General features: G+C 37.0%; 3 protein-coding genes and 1 long non-coding RNA gene across 5 annotated transcripts; 3 read left to right on the top strand and 1 right to left on the bottom strand.

Moving 5' to 3' along the window:
• Window positions 1–1,342: 1,342 nt before the first annotated feature.
• LOC110842202 lies at window positions 1,343–2,257 on the top strand. 2 transcript variants are annotated; one of them, XR_002547316.2, is made up of 4 exons: window positions 1,343–1,524; window positions 1,596–1,651; window positions 1,717–1,834; window positions 1,925–2,257. It is a non-coding gene; the product is annotated as an uncharacterized LOC110842202 (long non-coding RNA). The 2 variants fall into 2 exon arrangements; XR_004833320.1 differs by having other exon boundaries at window positions 1,345–1,524; window positions 1,717–2,257.
• Window positions 2,258–4,489: 2,232 nt separating this feature from the next.
• On the top strand, window positions 4,490–6,020 carry LOC110863675 (lithostathine-1-beta). Its single transcript, XM_022113037.2, has 7 exons — window positions 4,490–4,649; window positions 4,733–4,788; window positions 4,865–4,982; window positions 5,053–5,278; window positions 5,343–5,445; window positions 5,569–5,706; window positions 5,780–6,020. The coding sequence occupies exons 1-7, from the start codon at window positions 4,559–4,561 to the stop codon at window positions 5,909–5,911; spliced, it is 864 nt and encodes a 287-aa protein (XP_021968729.1). The 5' UTR covers window positions 4,490–4,558; the 3' UTR covers window positions 5,912–6,020.
• A 675-nt stretch (window positions 6,021–6,695) lies between these two features.
• On the top strand, window positions 6,696–8,875 carry LOC110863236 (mucin-2). Its single transcript, XM_022112492.2, has 7 exons — window positions 6,696–6,855; window positions 6,918–6,973; window positions 7,042–7,159; window positions 7,485–7,707; window positions 7,777–8,332; window positions 8,404–8,547; window positions 8,623–8,875. The coding sequence occupies exons 1-7, from the start codon at window positions 6,774–6,776 to the stop codon at window positions 8,758–8,760; spliced, it is 1,317 nt and encodes a 438-aa protein (XP_021968184.1). The 5' UTR covers window positions 6,696–6,773; the 3' UTR covers window positions 8,761–8,875.
• Window positions 8,876–9,116: 241 nt separating this feature from the next.
• On the bottom strand, window positions 9,117–10,482 carry LOC110863197. The gene is made up of 2 exons (XM_022112450.2): window positions 10,142–10,482; window positions 9,117–9,837 (listed from the first exon to the last, which is right to left on the bottom strand). Exons 1-2 carry the CDS (start codon window positions 10,399–10,401, stop codon window positions 9,210–9,212), a joined length of 888 nt encoding a protein of 295 aa, XP_021968142.1. The 5' UTR covers window positions 10,402–10,482; the 3' UTR covers window positions 9,117–9,209.
• Between the last annotated feature and the right edge of the window lie 1,160 nt (window positions 10,483–11,642).

The following is an 11,642-nucleotide window of genomic DNA, read 5'->3' on the forward strand; positions in this document are numbered from 1 at the left end:
CTCAGGGATACCCGTCCCGATAACTTTTAGGAAGTACAGGGTTGGCAATGGCGAGTTTGACGAGGAGTTTTATGATCGAGTTGAACTCTGGAAACGGAAGAACGGACTAGATCCGAGACTCAATTCGACGATAAACTCCGTATTTCGATATTTTATATGCAAAAGTTTCATTCAGAGCGGGGATTTGGCCAAAATAACGATAGAATCCCCTCGTTGGTATTGTCGAAACAAGACTATGCAAATACTTAAAACGCATTCCAACTTGGTTAACAAGGTGGAAAACATGTTTAATCAGATTGATTTTGGGAGATTGTTAAAAAATACGGAATCCTTGGACATAACGAAAATTCCCCACGATATTGCCAACTGCAAAAAGACCGCGTTAGTTTTGCGAACCAGGCACTTGACGAGGAAACATTTACTCGAAAAAATGTTGGGGCCGGGTGGACGCTCGCATAAAAATAGGAGGCCGTACGTGACCAGTAAGGACACCTTGTTTTCGAGGAGGGTTTTTCTAATGATGACAAAGTCTGGGTGGTACAGTGCCATGGTTAAGTTCAAATTTGCCGGGGTGTTTGAAGGCGGGCTGTATAATTTTTGGGAAAATGTAATCACCTTTGCACACACGACGGTGGCAAAGACGAATATGCTGAGGGAGGATGACCACCCGGCGCAGAAATTGCAGGCGAATATAGGGACGTCGTTTATTATTTTGTTGATTGGATTGTTCTTATCGGGTGGGGTGGCATTTTGTGAAAATCCAAAGGGGATATGGAAAGTGGGGAGGAAATTTATGCATAAAATTTATGGATGCGGAAAAGTTTGTAGAAAAAAGGTAATAAGGGTTCGTAAATTTCCGGTAGCTTATGTGGAGTTTAAAACGTAATTTTCCGTCGAAGGGTGAACATTAATGGAATTGTTTCATGAAAAAAAATTGGTTAATAAATTACTTTTCTACGCAAATATTTTTGAATTCTGTTTATCTCGGCGAGATAAATACACATAAACGATCGCGTACATTCATGATTACGGAAACAAAGCGTACGAATTAAGTATATTAATAGCATTCGAAATATTTTCAAATAAAGTGAGCTTTTTCTCGTTATTTAACTTCCCTGTAATCCAATTAATAAACCATATGTGTAGGTTTGTTAAAAGTAAAAGTTAATTATGTAAATGGTCCAATCAATTTACAACCGAATAAAATCTTTATCATTTTACACGTTTAAATTTAATTGATTTTCCCAAACTTCAAAGTAATTTACCTGCAATCAGGAAAAACCGGATAAATTATTTGATACACGGTCCCCTTATCAGATCGCATGTGTAACTTGCATCTGTTTTATAAAAATGAACGGGGACACTCACTAATCGAATTTGATGCGAGTATCAGTAGTTGACGGTTTTATTACTTCCGTCAAGAATTATTTATGATGGGTCTTTCTTTCTATACCAATTGGACATTTTTATTGTTCAGCGTCCTTTTTCGAGCAAAATTTACTAACTCGTACGAATCAAGTTCAGGTAATATTACAAGTTTTCAATAAAAATTTTAAAAAAACATATAAATTTTATATTTTTTACACATTCTTTAGAATTTAGGTACATCGGGTCACATCAGGCTTCCTCGTATTACGTCAGCAATGTCACCGTATGCAAAACACTTTTTGTTACATATGTATCAAAATTGAGAAATAAATTATTCGTAAAAATCAGAGCACTTGGAACAACGCATACACAGGATGACTCCGGTTCGACTATGGAAACTTAATATCCGTCGAAACATTTGAAGAAGACCTCGAAGTTCGCCTTCTCATGATAGAAAATAGCATTCGTATTTTTTTAATAATTTACTTTCTTAACTCTAAAAATGATTGCTCTATGTAAATAAGCATAATTAAACAAATATGGTAAAAAAATTTAGAAGACGTATGGACAGCGGGTGGGTATGATCCGAATACGCAGAAATATTACTGGGTTTCGACCAGTGAAGAGGTTCAAGTAGACGAATGGGCCCCTTGGAGGGTTGGACATCCCCTCCGGCAAGAAGGGTACTGCATAGCCATTCACAACACGATTTTTGGTAACTCCGCCTGGTACACGGAAATGAAAACGGAGACATTTTACTACATTTGCGAAAAGAATTGAATTTTTTTAAATTTTCGATCCCACCAAGTGGTACACATTACGCAGGGCTAATTATTCTAGATATATACTTCATTTGTGAAAAAGAATAAATAAAAATAGAAATTTTAAAGTTTCGAGTGTTATTTTATGAATGAAATACGGAAATCGCTAACAGGTCAAAAAGTGGTTACCGCAGTGGAATACGAACCCACGACCTCCTGTTTTCATGACAGGTAGGTGCTCTGAATAAATAAATAAAAACGCACTTTGCTGCACAATATTTATTTGTATGTTTGTACATACAGTGTCTCAAAAAATTGAAGGCACCTTTACGTATTTTTAATTGCGATATGATCCTATGCACTTAGAGCTATGAAACTCTGCATGTACTTGTATAAGCTAATTGACGAATAATCCCTCGTCGCCGATTTCTAAGGTCACCGCCCGGTCGAAGGTCAGAATTTTTTTACCACTTCAAAATGAGAGGCCAAAATGAAAACTTCATGGATAATTTTTTTTGGACTTTCTAATATTCTTTATTGGTTGCGGCAAGCCCTCACGAAAAAAATGAGCTATCGTTCGACCGTGTACGATTTTCTTGACGCCCACAGGAATTTTTCGCCAAGAACGGTTTTGAGGCCTAAAATCGTGACCGTGGCGAAATTCAAACATTTGAAATATACAAAAGCATATATTCAATGTTTGTATGGTTTTGTATATTTCAAATGTTTGAATTTCGCCACGGTCACGATTTTAGGCCTCAAAACCGTTCTTGGCGAAAAATTCCTGTGGGCGTCAAGAAAATCGTACACGGTCGAACGATAGCTCATTTTTTTCGTGAGGGCTTGCCGCAACCAATAAAGAATATTAGAAAGTCCAAAAAAAATTATCCATGAAGTTTTCATTTTGGCCTCTCATTTTGAAGTGGTAAAAAAATTCTGACCTTCGACCGGGCGGTGACCTTAGAAATCGGCGACGAGGGATTATTCGTCAATTAGTTTATACAAGTACATGCAGAGTTTCATAGCTCTAAGTGCATGGGATCATATCGCAATTAAAAATACGTAAAGGTGCCTTCAATTTTTTGAGACACTGTATGACTCCAGGAGAAGTATTTTATCAACTGTGTTGCTCTAATCGACTACTGGACCACCCCTTTCTAGGACAGGGGATGTGATCACACAACATTTCGTTTGTAACGAACGATAAGATTCATTTATTTTTTACGAAATACGCCAAGTAAAAGAGCATCTACATATTTCGTCGCAAACTATTTTTCGCAAATTCGCCGTCATGCGAATTTGCACATCTTCTCTTATTTTCAGTTTTTGTAGCTTCATTTAAAATAGTTCACGGAACCAATTTCACAAACATCGCAAAGTTGTGAAGATGCAAAGAGATGCGAGTGAGAGTTTGCGTGAATGCCCATTGCCCGCACGATGTGCCAGAATATCTGTTTTGTATGTGGCACAATTCCGACATAGTTATTATTTGTGTCGATAATATATTTTATTGGCTTGTGTTGTGTAAAACCCGACATACATTTTTTCGGTCAGCTTACGAGTGAGATAAGATCTTATAATAGCACATATATACCTCCATGCATAAGATTGAAGTTTTTTGAGCGGCTCCAACATTTGCGTATTGGCGACACCTTGTCATGCAAATTTGAGAGTGTTATGTAAGTCGAAGCGGTATCAGAATTCGTCAAAGGGATAAATCCACAATTTAAATATGTAAACGAACCATGTTAAGTAAATAAATAAATAAAAGCTCTTATTGACCCTGTGTAATGCATATTTACTTTGATTTAACCGTAATTACGGTATCTGGAACCCAAATTCTGTACGCATTTGTTTTTTACCAAATATCTGAGAGCTTGTCCTTTAACATGTTTTTTTGTTACAAAATCGAGGTAATTATTTTGAGACGTTACCTTAATGTCATGCTCGATACAGATTTAATGGGCCTATGACATGCCGTCAATGCTGATATTTAGAAAGACGGGTATTAATCACGTCATATTTATCACCCAAGTTTAATGTTTACATTAAACTTGGGTGATAAATTACAATGAAGTTTTGTGTAGCGAAATATTTTTCTGGATAAGTGCAAAAAATGTGATTATGACGTATTTTGGGAACAAAAATATGTAAAAAGTATAAGTTTAGTAATTAAACTATGCAACCAATTTAACATTTAGCATTAAATAAATTTATTGTCGCAAACTTCAAAACAATTTACTCATTATGCAATGAATATGTAAAAGCAAGATAAGTTATTTGGTACACGGTCCCCTTATCAGATCATATCTCACGTGTATGTATGTAGGTATGCAACCTGAATCTGCTTTTTGATAATGAATGGCGACATTCACCAATTTTTGACGCGACAAGTTGACAGTTTTACTATTCCGCTGATCACCAGAATTATGATGGGTCTTTCTTATAACAAATGGATATTTTTATTCTTTAGCGTTCTTTTTCTAGCAGAATCTGCCAAGTCGAACGAATCAAGTTCAGGTAGTGATAATAATTATTGCAAATTTGCAAAAAATATATAAAATTAGTCAAATTATATAAACATTTTACCAAAAATTTTTTAGAATTTAGGTACATCGGGTCATATCGTGATTCCTCGTATTACGTCAGCAATGTCAGAGTACGTAAATATTCTTTTTATTAATTATGATTAATTATGAACATTGATACATAAATAAATTATTCGTAAAACTCAGACCACGTGGAACGCCGCTCTGACAGCATGCATTCGGTCCGACCATGGAAACTTAATTTCCGTAGAAACATTCGACGAAGACCTCGAAGTACGTCTCCTCATGATAGAAAATAGCATTGGTAACCAAGTTTATCTACATAATTGTAGGAATAATTAAGCTTACTCAATTAGACAAATGACGAATTTTAGAGGACGTATGGACCGCGGGCGGGTATGACTTCAATAGGCAGAAATACTACTGGATTAAGGAGACCAGTGAAGAGGTTCAGGTAGACGAATGGGCCCCTTGGAGGGTTGGACATCCCCTCCAGCAAGATGGATACATCATAGCCATCCATAACACGGTTTTTGGTCACTCTGCCTGGTACACGGAAATGAAAACGCAGCCATTTTACTACATTTGCGAAAAGGATGTGTAAGTTAATTAAGGAGATACGTAAATTTTTTACTATCTTTCTAAAATGCATTCATAATTTCAGCCCGACATCTCCAACCACGGAAGCTGACACGGAAAAGACGACCTTGACGACACCCACTGAACCGGACAGTACAACCAGCACAACGGAAGGGACGACAACGCCGGTAAGCTTACTTATTGATGATGTTTCATGTATGTAAGTATAATAAGAATGAGATTTTAATGGTTCTTGTTAATTTTTAAGCCAAATTTTTTATTGGTTATTAATTAATTTAAACATATTTTAGGATCCCATCGCTGAATGGATTTGTCCAGCCGGTTATGTCGGCGATATTGGTCATCCGTTCGATTGCCGTCTTTACTACTCTTGTCTGGATTCACAGGCAACTAGGAAAAGTTGTTCGGTAGGCTTCTACTTTGATACGGTAAGCTGCAAAATAAGTACATATACCACACATAAAATTGTTGGTGTATTTTAATATTTATCCTCTTTGTCAGTGGGTTGAATATATTTGCCGGCCCCCATTTCAAGTTCCACAATGTTCTGGGGGTACTCCCGTTCCAGGGACACCAACTCCTAAGCCACCACCATCTTATGCAAGGATAATGCAAGAATGGTATTATCGATAGGATTAAGGTCTTGAGTTTCACACTTGTCACTTGTGCACATCTTATGGAATAAGTATGTAATAAACAATTCCTAATTTTCTTAATTGTAATAAAAAACAATACATTATAAGTGGTTCGTGATTTATTATTTTTCGTTTGCATGACACAATATTAAATAATAGATAAATATGTCTGATATTATTAAGTACTTAATTGCATATTCATTGTAATGCATATGCTACATGTCATGTCTATTTTCATACTTTATGAATGACACATTTCGTCATACATATAAATATCTACGGATTATATCATAAAATGCAGTTTGTCTATGCATGGACAAAACATTGAGGATGAGCATAATTGTATGTGCACAATCCAACAATTGAATAATACGGGATGAGAAGACAACTTGACTTTTAGTAGATAACTGATAAAATTGGTGAATCACAATCACACCACCTTATGCAAATTTGTATAAGCAATTACTTCATATATTTAAAAAATCTGGTAAACTGATAAATTTATGGAACAAGAAATTAATTAAGTATAACAATTATTGGCCTTAATTCGTGCAACATGTCACAAAAGTCTGTCCCGCTTCCTGTCCAATTAAACAAAGTAAAGATAAATTTGTCTCCCTCTTTATGAAACACTTACTTATTTGCATATGTATCACACAAATGTTTTATATTGTGTGCAAAATGTATTGTCATACTTAAATTACCGGTAATAAAATGATAAGCATCCAGGACATGGCTCCCTTATCATGGGACGGATCGTACCGTATTAACCTGGATCCATTTTTATTAATTTGTACCACTCACTACTGGAACTTGTTGCGATTAGTTGCCAACTTTGTTCAAGAATCACTTAATTTATAATGGGTCCAATTTTTACCTTGTTATTTCTTAGCGTTCTTAATTTGATAAGTGCTGCACCGGTAGAAGAGGAACCTCTTCCAGGTAGATTTTAAATTATTGGTGAGATTAGCGTAAATAAATTGCAATTTTTTAAAACTGCGTAGAATTTACCTTCATCGGGTCATTTCGTACTTCTTCATATTACGTCAGCGATGTCCCGGTAAGTATGGCGAGTAAACTTGCTTTGTGGTAAATATTGGTAAATATTTAAAAATAATGAACATTTAGAGCACATGGAACAACGCATACACAGGATGCATCCGATCGGATCATGGAAATCTGACGTCTGTCGGAACTCCAGAGGAAGATTTTGAACTTCGACTCCTCATGATAGAGAATGACATTGGTACATAAATAAGACAAGAAATTAGCTAAATATTGAGGCAATTCACGTAGTCATTGGTAACTCGTAAAATTAGTAAGTTTTGTAAAATCATTTTACAAAATCAAGATACATACATCATTTCTTTGAGTAAGTTTGCAGACATTTGTAAGGTAATTTTCCTTAGAAATATTAATAAGTTTACAGAATTTATGGATTTTACAATGTTCCCAAACCAAGTTCAGCGTGAAGTGCTTCATTAAATATGTATAAATAAACGATGTTTATGATAATTAAGTTATAGAAATAATTGTAATTAATTAGATAACTTTTAATGCTTACATTAAAGAACAAGCCTGGACCGGAGGTGCATATGATGCCGAAAGTATGAAATATTTCTGGGTCGGGACCGGTGACGAAATTATGGTCGACGCATGGGCACCCTGGGAAGTCGGACATCCGATAAAGGAACCTGACTTTTGTGTATTTATTCATAATCGAGTTTTTGATCCAACCACGTGGTACACTCTACCCAAAACTAACCTGTTCTACTATATTTGTGAAAAGGAAAAGTAATTTTGAATAAATAAACCAGAGTTTTTTTAACTACATATGCGTACAAATATGAATCCATATTTCAGCCCGGTTACCACGGAACCAACAACCCCAGAACCAACTACGACCACGACAGAACCAACTACGACAACCACAGAACCAACTACGACAACCACAGAACCAACTACGACAACCACAGAACCAACTACGACAACCGAAGAACCAACTTCGACAACCACAGAACCAACTACGACCACGACAGAACCAACTACGACAACCGAAGAACCAACTACGACAACCACAGAACCAACTACGACAACCACAGAACCAACTACGACAACAACAGAACCAACTACGACAACCGAAGAACCAACTTCGACAACCACAGAACCAACTACGACCACGACAGAACCAACTACGACAACCGAAGAACCAACTTCAACAACCACAGAACCAACTTCGACAACCACAGAACCAACTACGACAACCACAGAACCAACTACGACAACCGAAGAACCAACTTCAACAACCACAGAACCAACTACGACAACCAAAGAACCAACTACGACAACTGAAGAACCAACTACAACCACCACAGAACCAACTACGACAACCGAACAATCAACTGAGACAACCACCGTTGTGTGTATATATTTTTTTTAATCTCCACCTCCATAAGGTATCGCTAATTAATTAATTAAATCACATTTAAGGATCCCATCGCTGAATGGATCTGCCCACCCGATTACGTCGGCGATATCGGTCATCCTTTCAACTGCAGCTTTTACTACACTTGCCAGGAGTCACCTCTACCACCAATTCGGAAAACGTGTCCTGCTGGCTACTATTTTGATTCTGTGAGTTAACAAATAAATATATGCATCTACATATTCTTTGAGGACCTCCAATTAATGGAAATAACAACTCTCTAGTGGGATCTGTACATATGTCGGTTACCATTTCAAGTCCCGAAATGTACCGGTGGTACCCCCGTTCCAGGCACACCTACTCCTAAACCGCCCGCATATTATAATCAAAAATTGGAAAAAGAATATTATTCATATGATTAAAGTATTTTTAGTCCCACAAGTGGTTTACAAATTTGCAAATATAAATTACTCTATACACATTTTTTTATGGATAGTAAAAATAAATGTGAGATGAATATACTTATGCTTCAATTCACCTTCTGGTGTTAAAATTCACTCCGGTACCCAAGTACTTACATAGATAAATATACATATAGTTTGGCTCGACTTATGTATGTACATATGCGTGTGTATTTATGTCACTTTGTCAATTAAACGACGCCGCCTTATCTGACCATGCCAATTCATACATATGTGTGTCATCATATTATCAGCAACCTCATATACATATGTACATATGTATGAATACTTAATCTTCGGAATAAAAGCCACCGTGATTCTCACATCATGTATTTATTACTGTACTTTACAAGAAACAATTAGATACATGTACATGTATTTATAACACACTTTTTAACACTAAACTATTTCTAAGCACCAATAAGTGGGAACGTTGCCACAGACCTAGGACTCTCCAGACGTTTTTGTCCCACCGTAGAATTTACTTTACAATCATCTTCGATCATATTATTCAGCGTAAAATGCTGCAAGGATCCCATAAATAGCGAGTTTACTCCTCCATCACTATCATCCACGTAGTACATGCGTTCCTGGAAATGCATCCTGCTAACCTTCCCCTCAACAGTTTCCTTATTTAACACAAAGCAAACCGAACCTTCCCTAGCGTCGCCTAAAGGATCAAAAATTATCCTGTAAACCGGCGTATTTACGGGATCAGGGTCAGCCGGTTGTTTCCCCGTGATGAGGAAGGATCTCGTGACGAAAACTTGGTTTGGAATGTTTGGTATTAATTCGTCCGGGATGCCGGTAAATGGGGCGTAAAACGACATCGTCTCGCCACCCCCGTAATCTTCCGTGAAGAAGTGAATCGCATCCCAGTTTACGTCGTCCCCACCCAACCCCCGATATGACAATAAGTCAAGAAACACAGCTCCATTTTGGCCAATGAAATAACAACTGGATTTATCACTTTTCCCAAGGATGTACCCCGTGGCTTCGGGAGTAACGTGATAGTTTGTGGAAGGAAAGAATCTCCAACTGAAATTATTTTTTTAATTTAAAGTAAAAAAATGATTTAACCACTTTAAAAAAATTAATTCGAATAAAGTTACACATTACAAATTAATTATATTTTCACAACTGTTCGTTAAAAAATGGAGAGCAAAGTCTGTAAATTTTGCTAATTTTTTTTCAAACAAACCATGCCATATAACCTCGCAGATTTGTTCCTCAAGTTTTTTTAACGAACAGTTGTATGCATAAATATATACACTAACAAATTACGCATGTAAAATAATTAACTACTTATTTAAATACTTGGGACGAAACATATCATACTTACATTCCTGTCACACACGCGATGACATCGACGGTTGAGGCGTCGCTGAAGAAATCTTGCCAATCCTCATCTTCACTCGTGTCGCTTAATTTCGATGAAACTGCGACGTACTGACTATTTCCATCCGTCCGATAAAAGGTAAGCGTTGCAGGGACACGGTCTTCCGGCTTATTGGGATTTTCGATGGGAAGCTCTTGTGCATCTCCTTGGAGAAGGGTTACAGCTAAGATTAACGGTATTATGAAAATCTTGATGATTTCCATGTTGCTTGGATGACAAGGTAGAGATGACTTGGGAATTGTAAAGTATGCAGTTTCGGATGGGGTATATGCGGAGATGACGAATTTGTGGTAAGGTTTGCGCGTATCATATTTATGTACATATTTGTCATGAGGAATTCATGAGATAAGATTAATAAGGTGTGAAAGCCCTTTATAAGATTGTTTTGTCCTTCTGTTTGTCTGTCCGTTGGTCCGATACGCAGCGCGTGATCAATAGATCGACATTCTTAGCGTAAAATCCTTTCATCCCCGAAAATGTTGATCCCCATTTTGACCTCAAAGGTGTCATAAAATTGTGTACGCGTGTCAGAAGTATAGAAAACACGTGGACGTATCAATTTTAGCTGGTTTTCGACGGACAAAAACAATATGATATTCATTTTGACGTATGCATAACAAACTGCTTTCACCCATTGGCTACATGCGTTGTAATGATTTATTATTTTTACACATGCATTAAATTGATTTGTAAATCTCAACGTTCAGTTAACAATGGGATTGTGTATGTAACCTTAATTGGGAATGATTCATCGGATGTGATAACTGACTACGCTGCCAAAATTCATTTCGGCTTTAACATTGTCAAATATGTAATCATCACAAACAATTATTGAGTGATGAATCAGAATATTTCACCATGGTGAGTATTTATATGCATGCATGTGCTAAAAATATGTACATCTACGTCCTGCGTAACAATGAGCACATTGTGTCCATCCTTTTAATACGCGTCACCCTTTCTGTGTCCTGCGTTTTCGAAGCGTTCAATGTCTTAGCGTTTACTATCCTGTTACCCATCACATTTACCAGAGTTATTAGCAACATGGTTCGTAAAATCGGAAGGATTTCCTTGTGGGACAAACTCATCGAAAATTATCGAATCCTTCACATCATACTTCAAGTAATTACACCCTCTTCGTCCATGCTTATCGTGGGGACCATGCTGCTTGGAATGGTTATCGGAGTAATGTTCAATGTTGTTAGTATTGAATAGCCTTGGCAAATAAAATCCCGGCCTTATTTTACCCGTCCTTCCCTGCGAGATTGGGACTAATAATGTACGTCATGCTGGTCAATTTGCCGTGAATCTTCACACCGAGACGGATGATATCCTGGGGAGGGCGCAGAGAATGATTTGTGACATGATTCCCGTTTCGACCCTGGAGGAGACACATATTCGAACAAAAACTTTGAGGAGTATGAAAATTACAAATTTCAAGGGG

Source organism: Folsomia candida, unplaced genomic scaffold, assembly GCF_002217175.1.
Source record: "Folsomia candida strain VU population unplaced genomic scaffold, ASM221717v1 Fcan01_Sc001, whole genome shotgun sequence".
Classification (NCBI taxonomy): Eukaryota; Metazoa; Arthropoda; class Collembola; order Entomobryomorpha; family Isotomidae; genus Folsomia; species Folsomia candida.

Bases quoted from the DNA above. Each gene is read 5' to 3' on its own strand.
- LOC110863197 (XM_022112450.2), bottom strand. From the start codon at position 10,401: ATGGAAATCATCAAGATTTTCATAATACCGTTAATCTTAGCTGTAACC. The intron at 9,838-10,141 runs GTAAGTATGATA...AAATAATTTCAG, and splicing joins ATCGCGTGTGTGACAGGAAT to TTGGAGATTCTTTCCTTCCA.
- LOC110863675 (XM_022113037.2), top strand. From the start codon at position 4,559: ATGATGGGTCTTTCTTATAACAAATGGATATTTTTATTCTTTAGCGTT. The intron at 4,789-4,864 runs GTACGTAAATAT...CGTAAAACTCAG, and splicing joins ATTACGTCAGCAATGTCAGA to ACCACGTGGAACGCCGCTCT. The intron at 5,446-5,568 runs GTAAGCTTACTT...AACATATTTTAG, and splicing joins CGGAAGGGACGACAACGCCG to GATCCCATCGCTGAATGGAT.
- LOC110863236 (XM_022112492.2), top strand. From the start codon at position 6,774: ATGGGTCCAATTTTTACCTTGTTATTTCTTAGCGTTCTTAATTTGATA. The intron at 7,708-7,776 runs GTAATTTTGAAT...TCCATATTTCAG, and splicing joins TATATTTGTGAAAAGGAAAA to CCCGGTTACCACGGAACCAA. The intron at 8,548-8,622 runs GTGAGTTAACAA...ACAACTCTCTAG, and splicing joins CTGGCTACTATTTTGATTCT to TGGGATCTGTACATATGTCG.